Genomic DNA, 18448 nt, shown 5'->3' with positions numbered 1-18448 from the left:
CACATCCACAGTGTTACACGAAATTGTGCAGTTTTGGTTCTAAATTTGCGGATAAAAGTGGCTTTGGGCGAGTGTGCATAATTCAGGTGGTTTTGTGGTCGGTTCAGCAATTTTCATCTTCTCATCAACATCTAGTAGTGGTCTAAGTTAGGCTGAGTGGCTGTTGGAGTTCCACAAAACTTCTATGAACTGGAGTTCCATGAACGCAACATGCTGCGTGTGGGAGGAGCTACCAGCTAATGCTTCAGCCTGATAGCCACATGGAGCGGTTGCCTGCGATTATCTCAGTAACAATGCATGGATGCACAATGTACATGGAGTGTTAAAAGATCAGTTTTATTTATTTGAATAGTTCCACATGATAACAATGTTTCCATATTTGAGTTCATGAGATCATCCCAGAGAGTCTCTGCTTCAACTCCTGCCGTCAAACTACTACGTCTTAAATTACGTGTAAATCAGAGCGCCCAGGCAGCGCGAGAGTGTGTGTGAGCGCAAGGCAAGGCAAGGCAAGGCAAGTTTATTTGTATAGCACAATTCGTACACAAAGTAATTCAAGGTGCTTCACAAAACAGAAAAGTGCATTAAAATCACAATACATCATAGAAATAATCAACATAAAATTTACTTTAAAAAAAAAAAAAAAAGATTTAAAAAGAAAGGAAGGAAAGAAAGGTGCAGATAGGACCTTTCAGTCATATACACGGCTAAACAGAAATGTTTTAAGTCTAGATTTGAACATGAACACAGAAGAGGCCTGTCTTACGCCTTCAGGGAGGCTGTTCCAGATTTTAGCTGCAGAATATTGAAACGCTGATTCCCCTTGTTTAGTTCTGACTCTGGGAATCAACAGGAGGCCGGTCCCTGAGGTCCTCAGAGTACGAGATGGTTCATATGGCACTAACATGTCAGAGATGTACTTTGGTGCTCGGCCATGGAGAGACTTGTACACAAGCAGAGCTGCTTTGAAGTCTATTCTTTGAGTTACAGGGAGCCAGTGCAAAGACCTGAGCACAGGACTAATGTGATCATACTTCCTGGTTTTGGTCAGGACTCGAGCAGCAGCATTCTGGATGTACTGAAGCTGTTTTACAGCTCGTTTGGACAGGCCGGTGAGCAGGCCGTTACAGTAGTCTAACCTACTGGAGACAAATGCATGGATAAGTATCTCCAGGTCTCGCTTTGAGATTATGTTTTTGATTTTGGCAATGTTTTTCAGGTGGTAAAATGCCGCTGATGTTACTGACTTGATATGGCTGTTAAAGTTCAGGTCAGAGTCCATGATTACCCCTAGATTTCTGACTTGATTTGAGGGTTTGAGAGACAGAGAATGAAGGTAGCTGCTGACAATTTCTCTTTGTTTCTGTGGGCCAAAAACAATAACTTCGGTCTTGTCTGAGTTTAGCTGGAGAAAGTTGTTCTGCATCCACGCGCTGATCTGTTGGAGGCAGTGGTTGAGAGAATCCACCGGCCCATATTCACCTGTTGTCAGTGACACATAGATCTGAGTATCATCTGCATAGTTGTGATAAGATATGTTATTACTGCGTATTAACTGCCCTAGTGGCAGCATGTAGAGGTTGAACAGAAGGGGTCCCAGGATCGATCCCTGGGGCACACCACAATTCAAGCCCATGTAGTCTGAGACACAACTCCCAATTTCAACAAAATATTTCCTGTCTTCTAGATAAGACTTGAGCCAACTTAGGGCAGATCCAGAGATGCCAACCCAGTCTTGGAGTCTGTGCAAAAGGATCCCATGATCAACAGTATCAAAGGCAGCGCTCAGGTCTAGCAGGATTAAGACAGAGACTTTTCCATCATCAGTGTTCAGGCGGATGTCGTTGGTTACCTTGATAAGAGCAGTTTCTGTGCTATGATGGGGTCTAAAACCTGACTGGAAGACATCAAACGAATTGTTTAATAAGAGAAAGTCAGTGAGCTGTTGGTAGACAACTTTTTCAAGGACTTTTCCTAAAAATGGCAGATTAGAGATAGGTCTGTAATTATTCAGTACAGTGGGATCAAGACCGCTCTTTTTCAGGAGGGGTTTAATGACTGCAGTTTTTAAGGCCTCTGGAAATATTCCAGATTGAAGAGACATGTTAACTATTTGAGTAATTGATGGCAACACACTGTTCAAGACAGACTTTAGAAATCTAGTGGGTAACACATCAAGGCAGCATGTAGACGAGCTCAGACGGGTGATGGTCTCTTGGACAGTTTGGTCAGTGACAGGTATAAAGTGAGTCAGCTTAGAGTGAGTAGGTGGCCGTTCGATAGTTATATGTGTTGTGGAGTTGATGGCTTTTTTAATGCCCTGAACCTTGTCATTGAAAAATACAGCAAACTCATTACATTTAGGTGTACAAACCAATTCTATTGGTAGCTGGGTTGGAGGGTTAGTTAATCTGTTAACTGTTGTGAACAGGATACGAGAGTTGCTGCTGCAACTTCCAATTATTTCAGAGAAGTACCTTTCCCTTGTTCTGCATAAGATCTGGTTATAAGCGTACAACTCCGCCTTATATATTCCATAATGAACCTGGAGTTTTGACTTGCGCCACTTTCGCTCGGCTCTGCGGAACTGTTGTTTCTGTGCCCTGACTAGATCATCATTCCTCCAGGGAGCTTTCTGTCTATGTTCAATTGAACTTTCATAGGGGCAATGGCATCCAGAACATTCAAGATGCTAGAAGTAACAGAATTCAGCATTTCATCAACATTGGCACCAGAGACGTTTTCAGGGTTTATCATTTCTACAAACTGTGCCCTAGTGCTCTCATTTATTTGTCTCCTTTGGACAACTGCAGGGCCAGGCGGTGGTTTGGGAGCAACAGACAGGTCAAAGAATACACAGAAATGATCAGAGAGGGCGACATCAACCACACTGACATTGTAAATAGTAACCCCCCTTGTGATGAGCAGGTCCAGAGTGTGCCCTCTGCTGTGGGTGGGGCAACTCACATGCTTAATTAGACCAAAGGTTTCAAGGACAGCATTGAGCTCTTTTGCATTTCTGTCATTGACATTATCAACATGAACATTAAAATCACCTGTAATGACTAGACCCTCAAAGTCTGTGCACACAACTGAGAGCATTTCAGTGAAATCATCAATAAAACTTTGGCTGTGCTGAGGAGGTTTGTACATAACTATGCAGAGTAAGGGAGGAGTTTGTTTTAACTCAATCTTAAAGGACACATACTCAAATGAATAAAACACACCAAATGATAGTCTGCGGGTTGCAATATTATCTCTAAACAGTGCAGAAACGCCTCCACCCTTTTTATTTTCTCGTATTTCCGATTCATGTTTGTAGTTGGGGGGAGTTGATTCGACTAGAACTATGTTTCCTGTGTTTTTGTCAAGCCATGTTTCAGTTAAAAACATAAAATCAAGATTAAAAGAAGAGATAAGATTATTGATTAAAAATGATTTGTTGCATAAAGATCTGACATTGAGTGCAGCAAGTTTGAGATTAGTTTCCTTGGGACTGGTCAAAACCTTCTTGCAAGGGATGTGAACTAGATTTCTTTGATTGGACAGTCTAACTGCCCTTTTTTGCATTCTACGTGGTGCAACTACAGGTATAGCACCAGAAGGAAGCTGTTCATCACAGGGCCCCAGTTTGACATAACCTTTCCTAGGACACTGGGGGCCCGTTTCATCCTAGCTCCGGGGAATAGCACGTCTAGTATTTTCCTATTGAACTCTTTGTATTCGTGATCCTCTTGAGTGTATGTTTTACTTCGAAGCCCATCGAGATGACTGTTGTTGTGATTTTGGGCTATACAAATAAAATTTAATTGAATTGAATTTGAAAGACATGGTGGAAAAGTCAATGCTGCTGTGCCAATTACAATTACTGGGATTGATGTGACTCAATAATCACCACATGAAAGATTCCCATCTAAGCAAATTGTCCCAAAATTTTTCATCTTTTTAAAATTAGGACAAATAAAATGTAAATGTCACACTTTATGGATTCCAGTCATTTATGCCTAAAGTGAAACTACATACTGCATTTATTACCAAACTCCACTGGGTTTTCATTGCAATATAATAACTTTAGGGTTCATAAAAAACACTACACTGTTAGTTCATAAAACTAACAGTGTAGTTGCAAACATTCCAATGTGTTTTAGATTTTTCTTAAACGAGCAGAGAAGACCTGACAGTCAGTGGAAAAAATGAAGGGTAAAAAAAACTTGTAAATATGTTCCTTTGTTTCAACAATTCCTTTCCAACAGATCTGTTCCAACGGTGTATCATCAGGTGTTCAAAGGCAATACATCACAGTGGATTTGACAGTGGAAAAAAGGGAGTTCTTTAAAAGTATATCACTCTGGTGCCTAAGGCCCGTTTACAACCTCCTGATATTAACAACTGAAGATCTAAAGTGACCTCAGAGCAAAAAATAAGAGACTGCCTCGTGATGCATGCTTGTTAATGACACATAGTCATAAGTTTGACTTTTAATTCAAGCAATGTTCTGCAAAAAGCTTCTTTACTACTCATACTCCTGTCCTGTTTATCTCCAGCACCCTATAAATTCAGACTTTTTTTAGTCTCGTCTGTACTCAACATGAGTCAATAATTTTAGAATGAAGCCACTGTCCCAAAAACACGTCAACTCTTTGGATCAAGTTCTGCCTTCTGACAACAACTCACAAACAGCTGTTTCCAAAGCAGTCGTCAAAGCCTTCTGGATCAAAGTGTTTGTCTGGTTTGCTTTCATGTCAGATTGGAACCAGTTTTATTTTTCTTTTTTTTTTCAAAATAAAAGTGGGAAATGCCGTTAACTTTATAGAATGACCAGATCTTCAAAATCCAACACTTTAAATATACTTAAGCAATAGATTTAAGCATTCAGTGCCAAAATTAATTTTAATTAGAAACAAAGTGATCCAGATTGTGGTTCTGTGAAACACTAAATCGTAACTGAACAAAATACAGTTTAGGTTCATGCGTTCTGTGATGCAGATGATGCAATTTTTCTTGGCTGCTGCCAGGGTCTTTAAAATTTGTTTTCTACCCATGAAGCTATAAAGTGCATTGAAGAATTCTATATATGAGCCAAGTAGTAATCGGGGCCTGATGCAGATGTTTGCACATGAACAATCATTAACTCCTTAAAACCTGACCTTAATATTCAAATATTCTGCAAAAAAGTAGTTTTGGTCAAGAATATGGCAATTTCTCTTGTAAGAGTTACAAAACAAGATGATGCACAGATGCATATGCTCCTACTGTACATTTGTTGTAAGTACATACTGTTCTTTAACATATTGTTCTTTACTTAACCCTTGTGCTACCCTAGGCACTTTAACATTGGGAGTTGGGTCATCTAGACCCACTAGACAGTGCTCTGAACCTTTTTTCTTCAATGATTTGTGATCTTCACTGGTGTCCATGGATTACATGAAATCTTTCCACCTTTATCCGCCTTTTTCATGGTAGAAATAACACGTCAAAGTAAGGGTGGGGTCATCTAAGATAGCACAAGGGTTAAAGACCCACTCTGATGAATATTTTGTTGTTTTTACATGTTCTTGTGGCATTTTTCTGTTAAACTCCAACTCCACTCTGTTCTGATGTATCCACTTGTAAACAACTAGATCCTTGCACGTCATCGTTTTTTTTCGTCCAAGCTGGCTCAAAATTGTACAGCTTGCTGGCCATTTTAGGGGTTTTAGGGGCTGTAAGCTAGCGGTAGTGTGTAAGTGGTTGGGTGATGGGAAGTGTTACCCACAATTTAGAAGCAAATTTCCAATGAACTACTGCTGCTCTGCAATAACTATGGCCAATAATTTTGGCTAAAACTGGCATAGTAAGTAAGTAAGTAAGTAAGTAATTTTTATTTATATAGCACCTTTCACAGAGAGCGACTCACAAAGTGCTTCACAATGTTAAAACAATATAAAATCAGAAGCAATACCCAATAAAATGCACACAGGCATATAAACAAGCATACAGGCAAAAGTGAACACAAGTAAAAGTCAGCTAAAAGCTTTCCTAAATAAAAAAGTCTTAACTTGAGCTTTAAAACACTCGACTGGGTAACACTCGCATAACCATGATAAAAAGAACATTGGAAACAATTTCAAAATAGATCAAAAGATGATCGGAGTGGGACTTTAAAACCTATTTGATTCTTTGTTAATGTCTTTCCAAACAGTCTAGAACAGTGGCCAATTTCTCAAAATTCCTGAAATTTGAAAAACACATCTTGTACTTGAGAAATCGTGAACATCCTCAGGTTTTTATCATATTTTTTTCTTTTTTATCCTAATTTTTTCTCAAGTGTAAAGTAATGGTCTCAATTTTCAAACATTCCGGGCACCAAAAATAACTTTCTGGCACAATTATCTCTTTGAAAGCACTTTATTGGAGAACGCCTGTAAAATAGATGCAATCATCTTCAACATTTGACCTTGACCTAAATGATGCAATTGCCTGATTAGAACAACGATTACACTTAAAAATGTCTTACAGAGAGGACTGAAAACAAAACAATATGAAAACATATGTGGTATTGTAATGATGAAATTTAAAGTCTTCTTTTTCAAAATTTTATCAAGCAAAAGTTTGAAAAAGTTGATGGAAATTATTCACTGGAGCAGGTAGCATGCAGTGAAGTTAAACATTCAATAATATACAGTATATATATACAATTGTAGCACCATTGGAAATGCGTACTGATGGATTTTTCTTTTTTATCAGTTACAGGCAGGACATTGTATTTAAAGTCTGACACTTTGGGTAGACAAGCATTACAACACAAGTTTCAACCATTGATTTCGACGTCTGTCTCCTCCATTTTAAGACGGATCTCCTCATGTGTCCATGCTCAGAACCAAGGCTCTTCTTCTCCTACGTCACCTGAAAGAGTAGGGATGATGTGAACCAGGTACAAGGGGCTTATTGTCCAAAAGAGAAATATGTACTGTGTCAAAGCTTGGTATTCAAGCTCTGAGCTCATCTCTTCACACATGGAAACATCAAACAGCACACAACAGGGAGCTGAAGAGATGATTTTAGCTTTGTGGACGATGGGCCTTAAGACAGACGTATAGCTGCAAAGACAAAGCCAATGTCCGCAGAGCATTCCATGGAGGGTTGTAGCGACAAGCATGGCAAATGAATGAATGATGAGCCTTCAGCAGATTTTAGGGAATTGCAGAGATTTTTACAAAACACACCAATGCTCTTCCTTGCTGATAGTGAGATGCGAGCACCAAAGCCACTCCTAGCTCTGGATGGAAAATGTGAATGCGTCTGTGCTAACTGCTCCCTTCAGCACAAGGACTGGAAAGAAAAAGAATCAGCCAATCTGACTGTGGCCAAAAACAACAAAACCCACCTACTGCAACTTCAAACCATATTTGTTAGTGCTTGTTTAATTCTTTAAGAACACATTGTGGTTTTACTGAAGGTTACGTGGGGGCCACTATCTCAACTTCAATCCCTGTTTCCACTACAGTTAGGGGGCAAACTGCAGACGTCGAGTCAGTCACACTGTATGACCTGAAAAAATATCATTGCACATAATCAAAGTCAAATATTTTTCCTATAATTAGGAATGTTTTATTCCGCCAGCTCTGAAGATGTTAGCACTCCTTGCTTTAAAATCACCATGCACTGATGTTAGTGCTCTATATTTTTCTCATTTAACTTTCAGCAAGGGAACGAGCAAATTTCTCAAACAATTCCGTTGATTGCTGCTACAATCACTAGTGGGGGTTTAAGTGCTATAGACACAAAGCAGAGCAGGAAAGCGTGCCACATAAACAAAAAAAAAAGATAAAAAAGATAGACAATAACAGCTTCAAGTCTGTGTTATCTTGTATTAAAAAAGCCAGTCACTGGATTCATCATTTTTTTACCTAAAACCCTTCGAGGAGGAGTTCTTCTTACTATAAAGGCAACATAAATGATTAATTGATGTCTCATGAGTTCAAAAAAGTTAAAAGACATACCTTTTATTTTAGTAATTAGCTCATAAGGATATATTATTGATTTGGTTAATCTCCTATGGAACACTAACAGCCTTTAGATCGTCAAACTACAGATCTTTACGTTGTGTCATTTACAATCCTGTGTTCCACATGCTTGATAATAGATTGTATTATTTTATAAATAAAGAAGACAAAAATCTAGCTTTGACTTCTCAAAACTAACTTGACTTAAATACACATTTATGCTCCCTCAGTCTTACATATTTTTTAGCTTGTTGGTCGTGGAACCCCGCCTGTGTGCCTTAGGCCACCTGAGGACACCAGAGCCAAACATTCATACAATCCAAAACGTACCAAAGAAAGAGATTTAAAATATAAAACCTGCTTACCTGTGACTCTGCCTGTGCTAAAGGCTTCCTCCTTAAAAAGCCTGGGTTTAGATCCACTTTTAACAACCCTGGTGGTCATGATGGTGCTGGGTTCACCTTCAATGGTAATTTTTTGGAAATTGGGCTGCCTTTCAACATATCTTGTCCTAAATCTAAAGTAATCTCAGTAAACCTTGAAAAACAAATGTGTAAACATGATTTACCTTCCTTGACAACATGTGTCACAATCGTCTCTAAAAGAAATGCGATCATAAAAAATTAGTTGTCATAAAGCATATTTTCATTTCAATTGTGGTTTATCAATACTAGTACTTACTCATAAAGGTCAGTGGTATTTCCTGATATTTGAAACCTGCAATGTACTGTAAAACCAATAATTTGTTAAAGCAGAGGACTGCGATGCAAAGGTATGCATGCGTTTGAATCTAGGAGTTAATGCCAAAGTACACCATAATTTTTTTTTTTTTTAATGATGGCCGTTACATCAGTTTTGGCACCCTGAGATGTGTTTAAAACAGGAACTCACCTTTACTTGTATGTATGTAACAAGCTTCCTCAGCACCATGAGCAGATCCTGGCTTCCCACAGGCATATCTGGTAGTTAAACAACACTCAGGTTTTATTGGTGTCACAGTAAAATGCAGAGCTTGACAGATTTATTGAAGGGAGTGAATAGTCATACCTTCGGGGTACAGAACCTGGTTGACAAAGTGAACCACACCATTTGTGGCCATGATGTCAGCTTCTGGGACTTTGACAGAATTGACTTGGGTAGTGCTGTTTGCCTGAGGACAGAAACAAATAAACAATCAAAAGATCTCAAAATGAGATTTCATATATAACGTCGCAAATCTCCAAATGATCTCACTAACTTCCTGTGGCTATGCTACTGGGAATGAAATTTGTTTAAACAAAGAGTCACGTGCCCTCAGAAATTTTACGTTTAAAACCCACTCTAATGAAAATTGAGTTTTTGGTGTTTTTAACATGTTTTTGTCACCCTTTTTTCTCAATGGAAGACACAAATAAAGAAAATTAGGATTCATTTTCATGAATATTTCTTTATCCAAATCCAGTAAATCACGAGTAGATGAAAAAATGCCCAATTAGCTTGTAGTTGTTAAAACTACAATCGACCACAAGTTCCCTGCTCCGCTCCATTCTGATGCTCCTACTTGCAGATAGATAGATCCATGAGTGCGTCTTTGTTTTTCTCGACAGAGCTGGAATCTGGATCAAAACTTGTACAGCTAGAAAGCTCCAATATTGCTCACCATTTTTGTTGGACAGCTAAAGTTAGGTTGAGGGTTGTGAGGGGCTGTAAGCTGGCGAGACAGAGTGTAAGACAGAAAGTGGGTGCAAATTTGCTCCGCCCAGCAGTCTTCCCTGTAACTCAAAAGCTAATTTCTGACTAACTTCTGCTGCTCTGCAGACGCTTTGTCCTAGAAAACGACATAGGATTTTTTATTTATTTATATATATACAAACCGTGAAATCCTAATTAAAATTCCACTGGGAACACTTTTAAAAACGATCAAAAGCTGATTGGCGTGGGACTTTAAAGAATGAACATAAAACAATAAAATCTTCCTTGAAAAAAAAAGAAATCTGGGATGAACACGTACAAAAATCAGCTTGAGGCTGCTGCCTTGCAGAGACTTCAGAAGGTTAGTCACTCCAACCTCCAGTCCCCCACTGACAAACACAGCATTTGTGAGGTGATACAAAAGGATGGTTTTTAGGGCGTTCTTATTACCTGAAATATCACAAAAGACATGATGTTAACCAACAGCATTATTTTTTAAGAGGCTGCATAAGCATCTAAAAAACAAAAATCGATAACAAAAGGAGGATTTACTCTTCAGCAACTCAAGATCTCTAGTGGCCAGGCTGGCAAATGCCTTATCACTTGGGGCAAAAAGAGTGAAGCTTCCCTCCTGCCTCAGCACGTCAGTCAACCCAGCGGCTTCCATCAGAGACAAAAAGATCCTGCAGTACAAAAAAAAAAAAAGAACAACAGCAACTTGGCTGTCATAAAAACCACAAAGGGTTTTCAAAGTGAACCGAATGCACTCACCCCTTCACATCTGTGCCATTTGGGTTTCATAGAATTATACAGAAAGATGTGGTTTACGAAGAAATGTTTTTTTGAGCTTACTTAAAATTTCCATTTTGTTTCAGAATCTCAAACATTGTTTTGGCTGCAGGTTTCAGCAGAGTCTTCATGAGATGAAGGGCCCCATTGGCTCCCTCTTTAGTTCCTCGGATCAGACAAGAATTCTCGATGCACACAGCCTGCAGATGAAAGTTACAACTAAAAGTTAGGGCATTTCATGTGATTTATCAAACGCAGTACATCAAATGTCAGTGAAAAGGCAACGGCTAATGCATACAATGTGTGTTTTCTAGCATGCAGCTGTAAATTTTAAGCCCAGAATCAGAAAAGATGACGTACCGTGCGATAGATAAAGACCCTGAGGGTTTTTCCTGCAATGGTCTCCAGCAGCTGGCCGTTGTACAGTTGTCCCAGCATGATCTTATTCTTAAAGACGTGGTTCTCCAGGATAACCCTGAGATCATCTTGATCTATAGACATGACTTCATCTGTAAAAGATTTGTTTGATTTCATTTACTTGTTTTTTTGTTCTGGTATCACTTGAAATCAAAATTTTGAACAGATTCTTTGCAGTTGGTGTTATTTTGGCATGGCTCAAAAGCAGTTGCAGCATTAACACAAACTCAAGCATGAAATGTGGCCCACCATGGACAGGTACCCACCATATGAGACATGTTCATTTTTTGTGCACAGTTGTGCTGTAAGTGGAACACCTTCACAGTGAGGAGGATCTGGTTTAAAATACAGCTTTAAAATGTGTTCTTTGCACTTGACAGGGGAGCGCTGAGCTGCAGTCACAGCCATGCTCAGAAACCCACAATCCTCCAGTCTTAGGGCAGAGAATTCTCCACTAGGTCACAGAGCTGAGAAAGACTCCAATCTGCCCAAATCTATAGATTTTTTCTTAGCTTATTTTCATAAATTTAATACAGTGGTCAGTAGTAACTAATGTCCACTGGGTTTGACATACTTTATAGGCATCAAGGGGCTAAAGACCCACTCCAATTAAAGTCCTGTTTTTGTTGTTTTCAACATGATCTTGTGGCATTTTGCTCATGATTATAGAAAGAAAGTTAAGCTTAAAATTGAATTTCTGTGTATTTCTTTATTCAAATTTTTGTGAATCAAAAGCTGACATAAAATGCCATTTAAAACAAGTTGTAGCTGTAAAGTATCCATTCCGATGCATCCACTTGCAGACGACTAGATCATGTATGTCTTTGTTTTCCTCGTCTGAGCTGGCATCTGGCTCAAAACTGTATGGCTGGATTGCTCCAATACTGCGAATTTTTGTTGCAACGTAAAAACAGATAGGTGATGGGAAATGGGGTGGTGTTGGTCTGCTCCAATCATTCTTCCAGCAACTCATAGGCTTATTTGTAATGAACCCCTGCCGCTCTGCTGAAACTATATACTGAAAAATGAGTTGTTGGTTTTTTTTTTCGGCTAAAACCTGCATAATTGTAACTGAAAGACCACTCTAAATGCTTTAATAGCAGATCAAAAGATGATCGGCATGGGGCTTTGAAATATTTATTGTGATAGTTGTAGACCAATTTACCAACATCAGTTGAAAAGTTTTCATCTGGACCATGTTTGTGCTGCCTTCACCATTTTTATATCCATAATAATGATGATTTAATTGCTGAAGGGACACACTTTTTCTTTCTAAGGGAAGTGTAAATTTGACTTTCCTTAATTTAGCACTAAATGATCCACAGCGTCTACCTATTGAGAATAATAAGAAAAAAAGATCTGTGTATGCGCCATAAAGTCAGCTTGGAAAATCAGTCTAGACAGAAACGGCAAAGATTTGCCATTCATATTCAGACATTCCTCCTGAATGGAAAACAGAGGCAACATGTCATAAAAAGATGCATGTGACTCACCAGTGAACACATCATTGAGAGGAGCCAAGAAGGTGTACTCAGCGTCCGACGCCATGCTGGTAGAAATGCCCAGCTCAGAAATCATGTCACCAAAGGTTGACTGGGAACTTCCCAACAGTTCCATGACCTGCTTGGCTTCAAAGAGAGCAGGAATTTCAGAGTCCGTCAAAAAACCAACAACATAAAAACATCATGTCTGGGTTGGAGGAGTGAAGGAAATGGGAGGCTTACCAGAGTCTGGAAGGAGTACTTGGTCAATGAGATGAATGACACCGTTTTTAGTAACAATGTCTTTTTTCAGAACCATTTTGACTCCGTTCACTGTCAAGCTGTCCCCGTCGCAGCCAATTTCGATGCTGTTTCCCTCCAGGGTCTCATACGAGCTTCCAACCATGATGGCTTCAGAGCACTGGACTGAGTCCAGGAGATGGAAACTCAGAAGAGCTGAAACAGGACACCTTCAGTTAGAGCATGGATCATTTTTCCAAAATACTCTCAAAAATTGTCATGTTCTGAGTGACATTTCCAGCATAAGACATATTAGGTCCTGAAAACCTAAAAACCCTTGAGATCCTTGTGGTCCTTCTCTGTAATGACTTTATACTCTCCGTTTACTTTGGGCCAAAGGGTTCTGATTTTATCCAGTAAGTTGTAGTAATCAAATAAAAATATATAGTTTTACAATGTCCTTGGTATATATATATATATATATATATATATATATATATATATATATATATATATATATATATATATATATATATATATATATATATATATATATGTATATATTTTTTTATTATTTTTTCTATTTTTTTTGTTTGTGAATTTTCATGTGATTAGAAATGTTTAAAACTCATTTTCTGTTAAACCTATCATAAAAACGTGAATAAGTGTATATGTAGCATTGTTTTATTCAAAACTTTATTCAAGTAACTTTTGCATATTTTCCTTTCAGTTCCACAAAATGGGCAAATGTTCTGTAATCATCATGGTTCACTTTTCTTAGTGCAAAAAATGTAACCTCTTAATGCTACGTTCACGCCGCCCTTGGCAATGCGTCACTACACAAGTTTTGAATGCCAATTTTCAGGCCCTACGTACAAAACAAGCAGCTTCTTCAAGACGGGACGAACACGTATTTAAAGTTAAACCAAACTGAACTTTGACCAGTCAAGGACTCCGATTTTGTAGGGACGTATTGGTAGCGTCCTTTTTAATTCCTTTTTAATTTCCAACCTTTGGAAAAGGAAAAATTAAAAATTTCCAGTTTGTGCCCAGTCAGAAATATATGACACCAAGTCTTTTAAATATTGGAATAGAGCTGAAAAATAAAAAGATTCGCATTTAGCGCATTCTGGAATGTGTGACACGTAACCAGTGTTAACGTAACATTAAAACTTGAGGTAACCCTCCACATACATAGTCACAGGGCCCTAGATTAGCAAATTGACCATTGTGGTAGTATAACCCTTAATGTGATGCCCTCACACGTGGACACCAAGTCTTAAGAGATTAAAGCTGATTTAGAAAGAAAGCAGATAATTTCACCTTTGAGGACCTCTTTATCACTCTGAAGTCTTTCTAAGACATCACTGCCTAGTTTATCAAAAGCGTCGTTGGTGGGGGCAAAAAGAGTGTAATGTCCCGGCTGACCCAGTTTCTCCAACAATCCACTGGTTTGGGCAAGGTCCTAAAAAGTATGTTGTTTAGCACACTTTCATTTAGTTAAACTTCATTGTTTGGTAACATAAACTACAAATCCTCCTTTACCTGTGTGTATACTTACAGACAGAGTAGTCAAGTCATCCTCCACCTCAATGACATCCTGCATGCTGTTACCAATTGCACTAATGACACGGTCAATGACGTGCACCACTCCATTGGTGGCAATCTGGTTTCCAGAGATTATCCTAGCACAGTTTACAGTCACCACCTGCAAATGTCACATAAAAGATGTTTTCTTAGCATTTTTCAAGTTAGTGTGTGTGGGGTTTTGGTGTGGTTTCTTCAAGGCTAAACTCACCCCATTGGAATAATGGTTTATGTGGAGATCAAGGTCATTGTACATGGAGGTGATTGTCATTCCATTTTTCAAATCTTTGGTAAGAAGACGTTTGTTGGCCATGTGATAATGCAGAGCATTGTACAGTTCAATGTTGACATTGCTAACCAGCGCATTCCTCACATCCTGTTAGACGAGAACAAGAAAATGTTTAGATTTGGTGGGAGAGAAGACGGAATTTTAATTTAGAGCTTAAATCACCTCGTCCAACAGCTCCCAGGCTTCGTTGCTGGGAGCAAAGAAAGTGAAAGATCCAGATCCCTCAATCTCAGGTCTCACTTTAGAAATGTCTGCATACTTTTGAGTTGATGACGCTTTCACTATACCCAAGCTCCCGTAAACATGGTCGATCGGGGCAACTAGAGAACAGATGACTTGTTTAGTTATCAACATGCCTTTATTGATATTGATTGATATCTTTGAGCTTGATTTTGTAATATTGTAAAAAAAAAAAAGGTGTGAAAGTTGTACCTGCAGGACAACCACGCATGCCGTCCAGCTTGATATAGCCTGGGCAGCACTCATAAAGCACAGTTCTGCAAGCAGACAAAAGAAAAAAAGAAATATTGTTCGTCTGACTGTTTTGACATCTTCTGGCTGCTTCATTTTTCAGTGGAACTGTCATCAAATGAATTCATAGTTTTTCCAGATGATACTCATTATCCCAGTAGACAACACTGTGCACCAGTTTGAGCCAAAACTAATACACTTGATGCCCTGAGGCTTGTGCTACCATTACAGTAGTAGTTTTTACTGCAAACTTTTTTTAAGTTAATCCATTTTGGCATCTTTAGACACTTTACTTTACTAAACAAAGAGTTAGATTTTTGTTTTGGAAAAAGTTTGGAAGCCACTGGAAACATGTTTTTTATTGTACTGTTTGAAACATAAAATTGTTCAGAAGCTATTTCGTAAAAAAAAGGGTGTCTTAGAACATATTTTATAAATTTAAGGTAAATTTATAAATTAAAGATAAAATGTATAAAATAGTATTTTCTGCTAAGTTTGCCAGTTCTTTCAGCCTTGGTGGAGTTGTAAAATTCAGTGCAGCTGCAAAGCATAAACACATCTTGTATAAATACGATGATTCATTTCAGATCCGCACAGGCTCCTTTATGCATAAGCTAAACATGCGGCGATGTACATTTCACCCCTTGTAAAAGGCAGGTATTCCACAATTTAAGAAAACTCACAAAATATTAAAAAAAACAGCCCAGACGGAGCTAGTAGGTTTAAACAACACCACATGTTCGCAAAGCTGTCGGGAGAGTTTGCCAGGGTAAGACACCCACATTTTTATTGCCCGAGATCTTCTGATCTAGCTTTATGACTGCAGTAATAGGGGCAAATAAGATGAACTAATTAACCACTCACAAGTAGACAGTAATCCCATGTTTTGTAATTTTCTGATGTTAATACCTCCTAAATGGAAAGTGGGACCGTAATTTAAAGCCAATTTTAGTTTATATTCTGGTACTGCAAGATTACTAACAAGAGTCTTTAAAAGCCAAAAAATAAAGAAAAAAATAAAGGTCTTTGATTACTCAAAATCAAAGACACAACAAGCAGAGAGTTTGATGAGATACGCTGCTCCATGATTTATCTACTGCTGATGCTTCGGACAGGATCCAGACCGCTGCTTCTTCTTACAGCTGTATTTATGTCAGGGTTAAATGAATATGCAAGAACTGGGATGAGAGTCCTGCAGAGTCAGCATAACCCACGTTGAGCCCCTTTCCCACTCCAAATGATTGTTTTTGGCAGTAGAGCTGGAAACTTTTGACTGTCGTGCTCTTTTACAGAAATACTGTTCCACTTGTCTTGATAACTTTGTCATAAAGTATGATTCATGCAACTGATGCGGTTTTACATTGTCGGTGAGATGTTCTGAATAAGTGGTTTGGAAGTTGAGCAGTGAACATTTTCTCTTACCAACCAGTTCAGGACATGGAGACAAATGTGCTAATTGACTGCAGGAAACTTGTGTGGGAACATCCTGTCTTGAAGAAGCTGTTCTAACTCCTTAAACAACTCGTTTTTATGGGCAAACCTTCCCTTTTGCAGCCAATGTTGCAGAATTAGCAGGACTTTCTGAATTGTAATGTGTGTGCCAAATGTACTTCAACTCAACCTGATAGCACATTTGGAAAAAGATCGGAACTTTGACATGAAGAGAAATTTTTCGGAGCTGCTGGGCAAAACCAGTGAAGTTTATGTAAGAGTGCATGTGAGACACATCTGAAAAGATTTTCTTTAACAGCGTCATCTGTGTCAGATTAGGAACTACAATGAGCAAAACTGCACCATAATATTATGTTATCCAAATGTTTTTCATTGTTTCTCTAAATTGGTTTAGATTTATTGTCATAAAAACGTGTTGGTGATATTTACATCAGTCTGTGTTTTATGAATGAGAAGATGCTAATTGGATGGTAGTGGAGTGAATCCATCAGCACTGTTTTGAAAGCTCCAAGTGGTGCTGTGAAGCACAAAGCAAAACTTCATTGTGGGTTTTTACTGTGTGCTTATATATGAGGGAAGGAAAATGACGTATAAAACCGACATGGTTGGCACCCACTTCAAAATGAAAAGAGCTGAGCTGGCTGGAATAATAACCCCCCCAAATAGCTTTTAAATATTAAACTTTAAATGTTTCCATTCATAAATAAAGTTCTGTGGCCACATGATATCCTGGAGTCAGTGGTTCACCACGGTGGCAAACATTGACAAAAAAAGGATCCTTCTTTTAAGACAACCCGATTTGAGTTGAAGGGATTAAACAGGATTGTCTTCTCCATAAAGAGTTTGGGGCAGGATCCAAAAATGTGTTTCTCATTTGACCCAGCAATGTAAGTGAAAGTTGGATAACAGATGTCCCCCCCCTCCCCACTCTCTGTGGAACTATCCAAGTTTCCATCAAACTCTTGAAAAGAAGCAAAAGAGGAGCAGGAAGGAAACTTGAAACATCATCAGAAATACATGCACAAACATTTTTCAGCTGACAAATCAATTGATCTGATTGAATGAAACAACACTCACGCTTTCTTTCCACAGATGGCTCCATGGTACCAATTGCGGCAAGTGCTGAAATACTTCTTCTTGGTCCCCATAACTTGCTGGAGGGCACAGACATTGGGTCTAAAAAGATGCAATAAATGAACGTGGACAAGGCATTACTAATTTGATAAAGACAGTAAAGGCATCAGGGCAAGTGTGAATAAGTATTTAACAACCACTGCAACTGAAACCAGAGACTTTTTGCGCAGATGTTTGCTGTGTGTGAAATGTTTCTGAATCATCTTAGTTTTGCATGGCTTAGAAAATACATTTCAGCCACATTTCAAGAAATTTTTTTCCCACTAAGACCTCCAAAGCAATATTTTTGCACACCACCTTGAAGCAAAAAAAAGATTAGAATTTAGATGCTTCCTTCACATTTAAGGCACACACACAGACAAAATATGGCAACACAGCTTAAAAAGGCAAACTTTAAATATATATATATATATATATATATATATATATATATATATATATATATATATATATATATATATATATATATATACACACACACACACAAAACAGATTTTAAATGGCTTACCCTTCTTTTTTTGCCCTGATGCGACTGTGGGTAAGAATTTTGTCATAAGCTGAAGAGTCAGCAGAGTCAAAGGTGTAGAGTACAAAGAGTGCAGCTGCTAAGAGGAGCTTCATCCTTGTTTTAGGCAAGCCTTTCCAGTTCCAGAGTGATGAAAGCCGACTCCCAGCAGCCCTTATATACCACAAGTCTCACCCTCCACTCCAAGAGGAAGGCTGCATTTCTTGCATGCATAGACCACCCAGACACTTACAAAGAACAAGAGGTTGATCACTTTTTTAGTTAATAATAATGGCAGTTAATCTTATAAATATGTTCTGACAGCATTTAGTCATTTAAAAAGCATGACAAAACTTTTGCCATCAGTCATTTGATGTCAAAAAATTGATTCTACATTTTGCACAGAACAGAAATCTCTTTTAAAATG

The 18448-nt window shown here is 38.4% G+C and overlaps 1 protein-coding gene across 6 annotated transcripts; it reads right to left on the bottom strand.

Moving 5' to 3' along the window:
* Nucleotides 1–6371: 6371 nt before the first annotated feature.
* postn (periostin) lies at nucleotides 6372–18181 on the bottom strand. 6 transcript variants are annotated; one of them, XM_011482341.2, is made up of 21 exons: nucleotides 18025–18137; nucleotides 17460–17558; nucleotides 14892–14956; nucleotides 14622–14779; nucleotides 14382–14546; nucleotides 14145–14291; nucleotides 13907–14048; nucleotides 12587–12799; nucleotides 12356–12490; nucleotides 10806–10954; nucleotides 10509–10645; nucleotides 10209–10339; nucleotides 9976–10106; nucleotides 9033–9135; nucleotides 8877–8944; nucleotides 8667–8712; nucleotides 8554–8583; nucleotides 8351–8446; nucleotides 8222–8272; nucleotides 7890–7919; nucleotides 6372–6885 (listed from the first exon to the last, which is right to left on the bottom strand). In XM_011482341.2, exons 1-19 carry the CDS (start codon nucleotides 18135–18137, stop codon nucleotides 8229–8231), a joined length of 2172 nt encoding a protein of 723 aa, XP_011480643.1. In that variant the 3' UTR covers nucleotides 6372–6885; nucleotides 7890–7919; nucleotides 8222–8228.
* Between the last annotated feature and the right edge of the window lie 267 nt (nucleotides 18182–18448).

Source organism: Oryzias latipes, chromosome 13 (assembly GCF_002234675.1).
Source record: "Oryzias latipes chromosome 13, ASM223467v1".
In the NCBI taxonomy this organism is placed as follows: Eukaryota; Metazoa; Chordata; class Actinopteri; order Beloniformes; family Adrianichthyidae; genus Oryzias; species Oryzias latipes.
Note: the sequence above shows the minus strand (reverse complement) of the source record. Positions and strands in the feature narration are given on the sequence as shown.

What these genes read in the sequence shown, in the direction of transcription:
- postn (XM_020707959.2), bottom strand. Translation starts at nt 18,137, where the DNA reads ATGAAGCTCCTCTTAGCAGCTGCACTCTTTGTACTCTACACCTTTGAC. An exon ending in CCTGGGAGCTGTTGGACGAG is followed by an intron (nt 14,547 to 14,621) that starts GTGATTTAAGCT and finishes CTCGTCTAACAG; the next exon opens with GATGTGAGGAATGCGCTGGT. An exon ending in AGTACTCCTTCCAGACTCTG is followed by an intron (nt 12,491 to 12,586) that starts GTAAGCCTCCCA and finishes CTCTCTTTGAAG; the next exon opens with CCAAGCAGGTCATGGAACTG.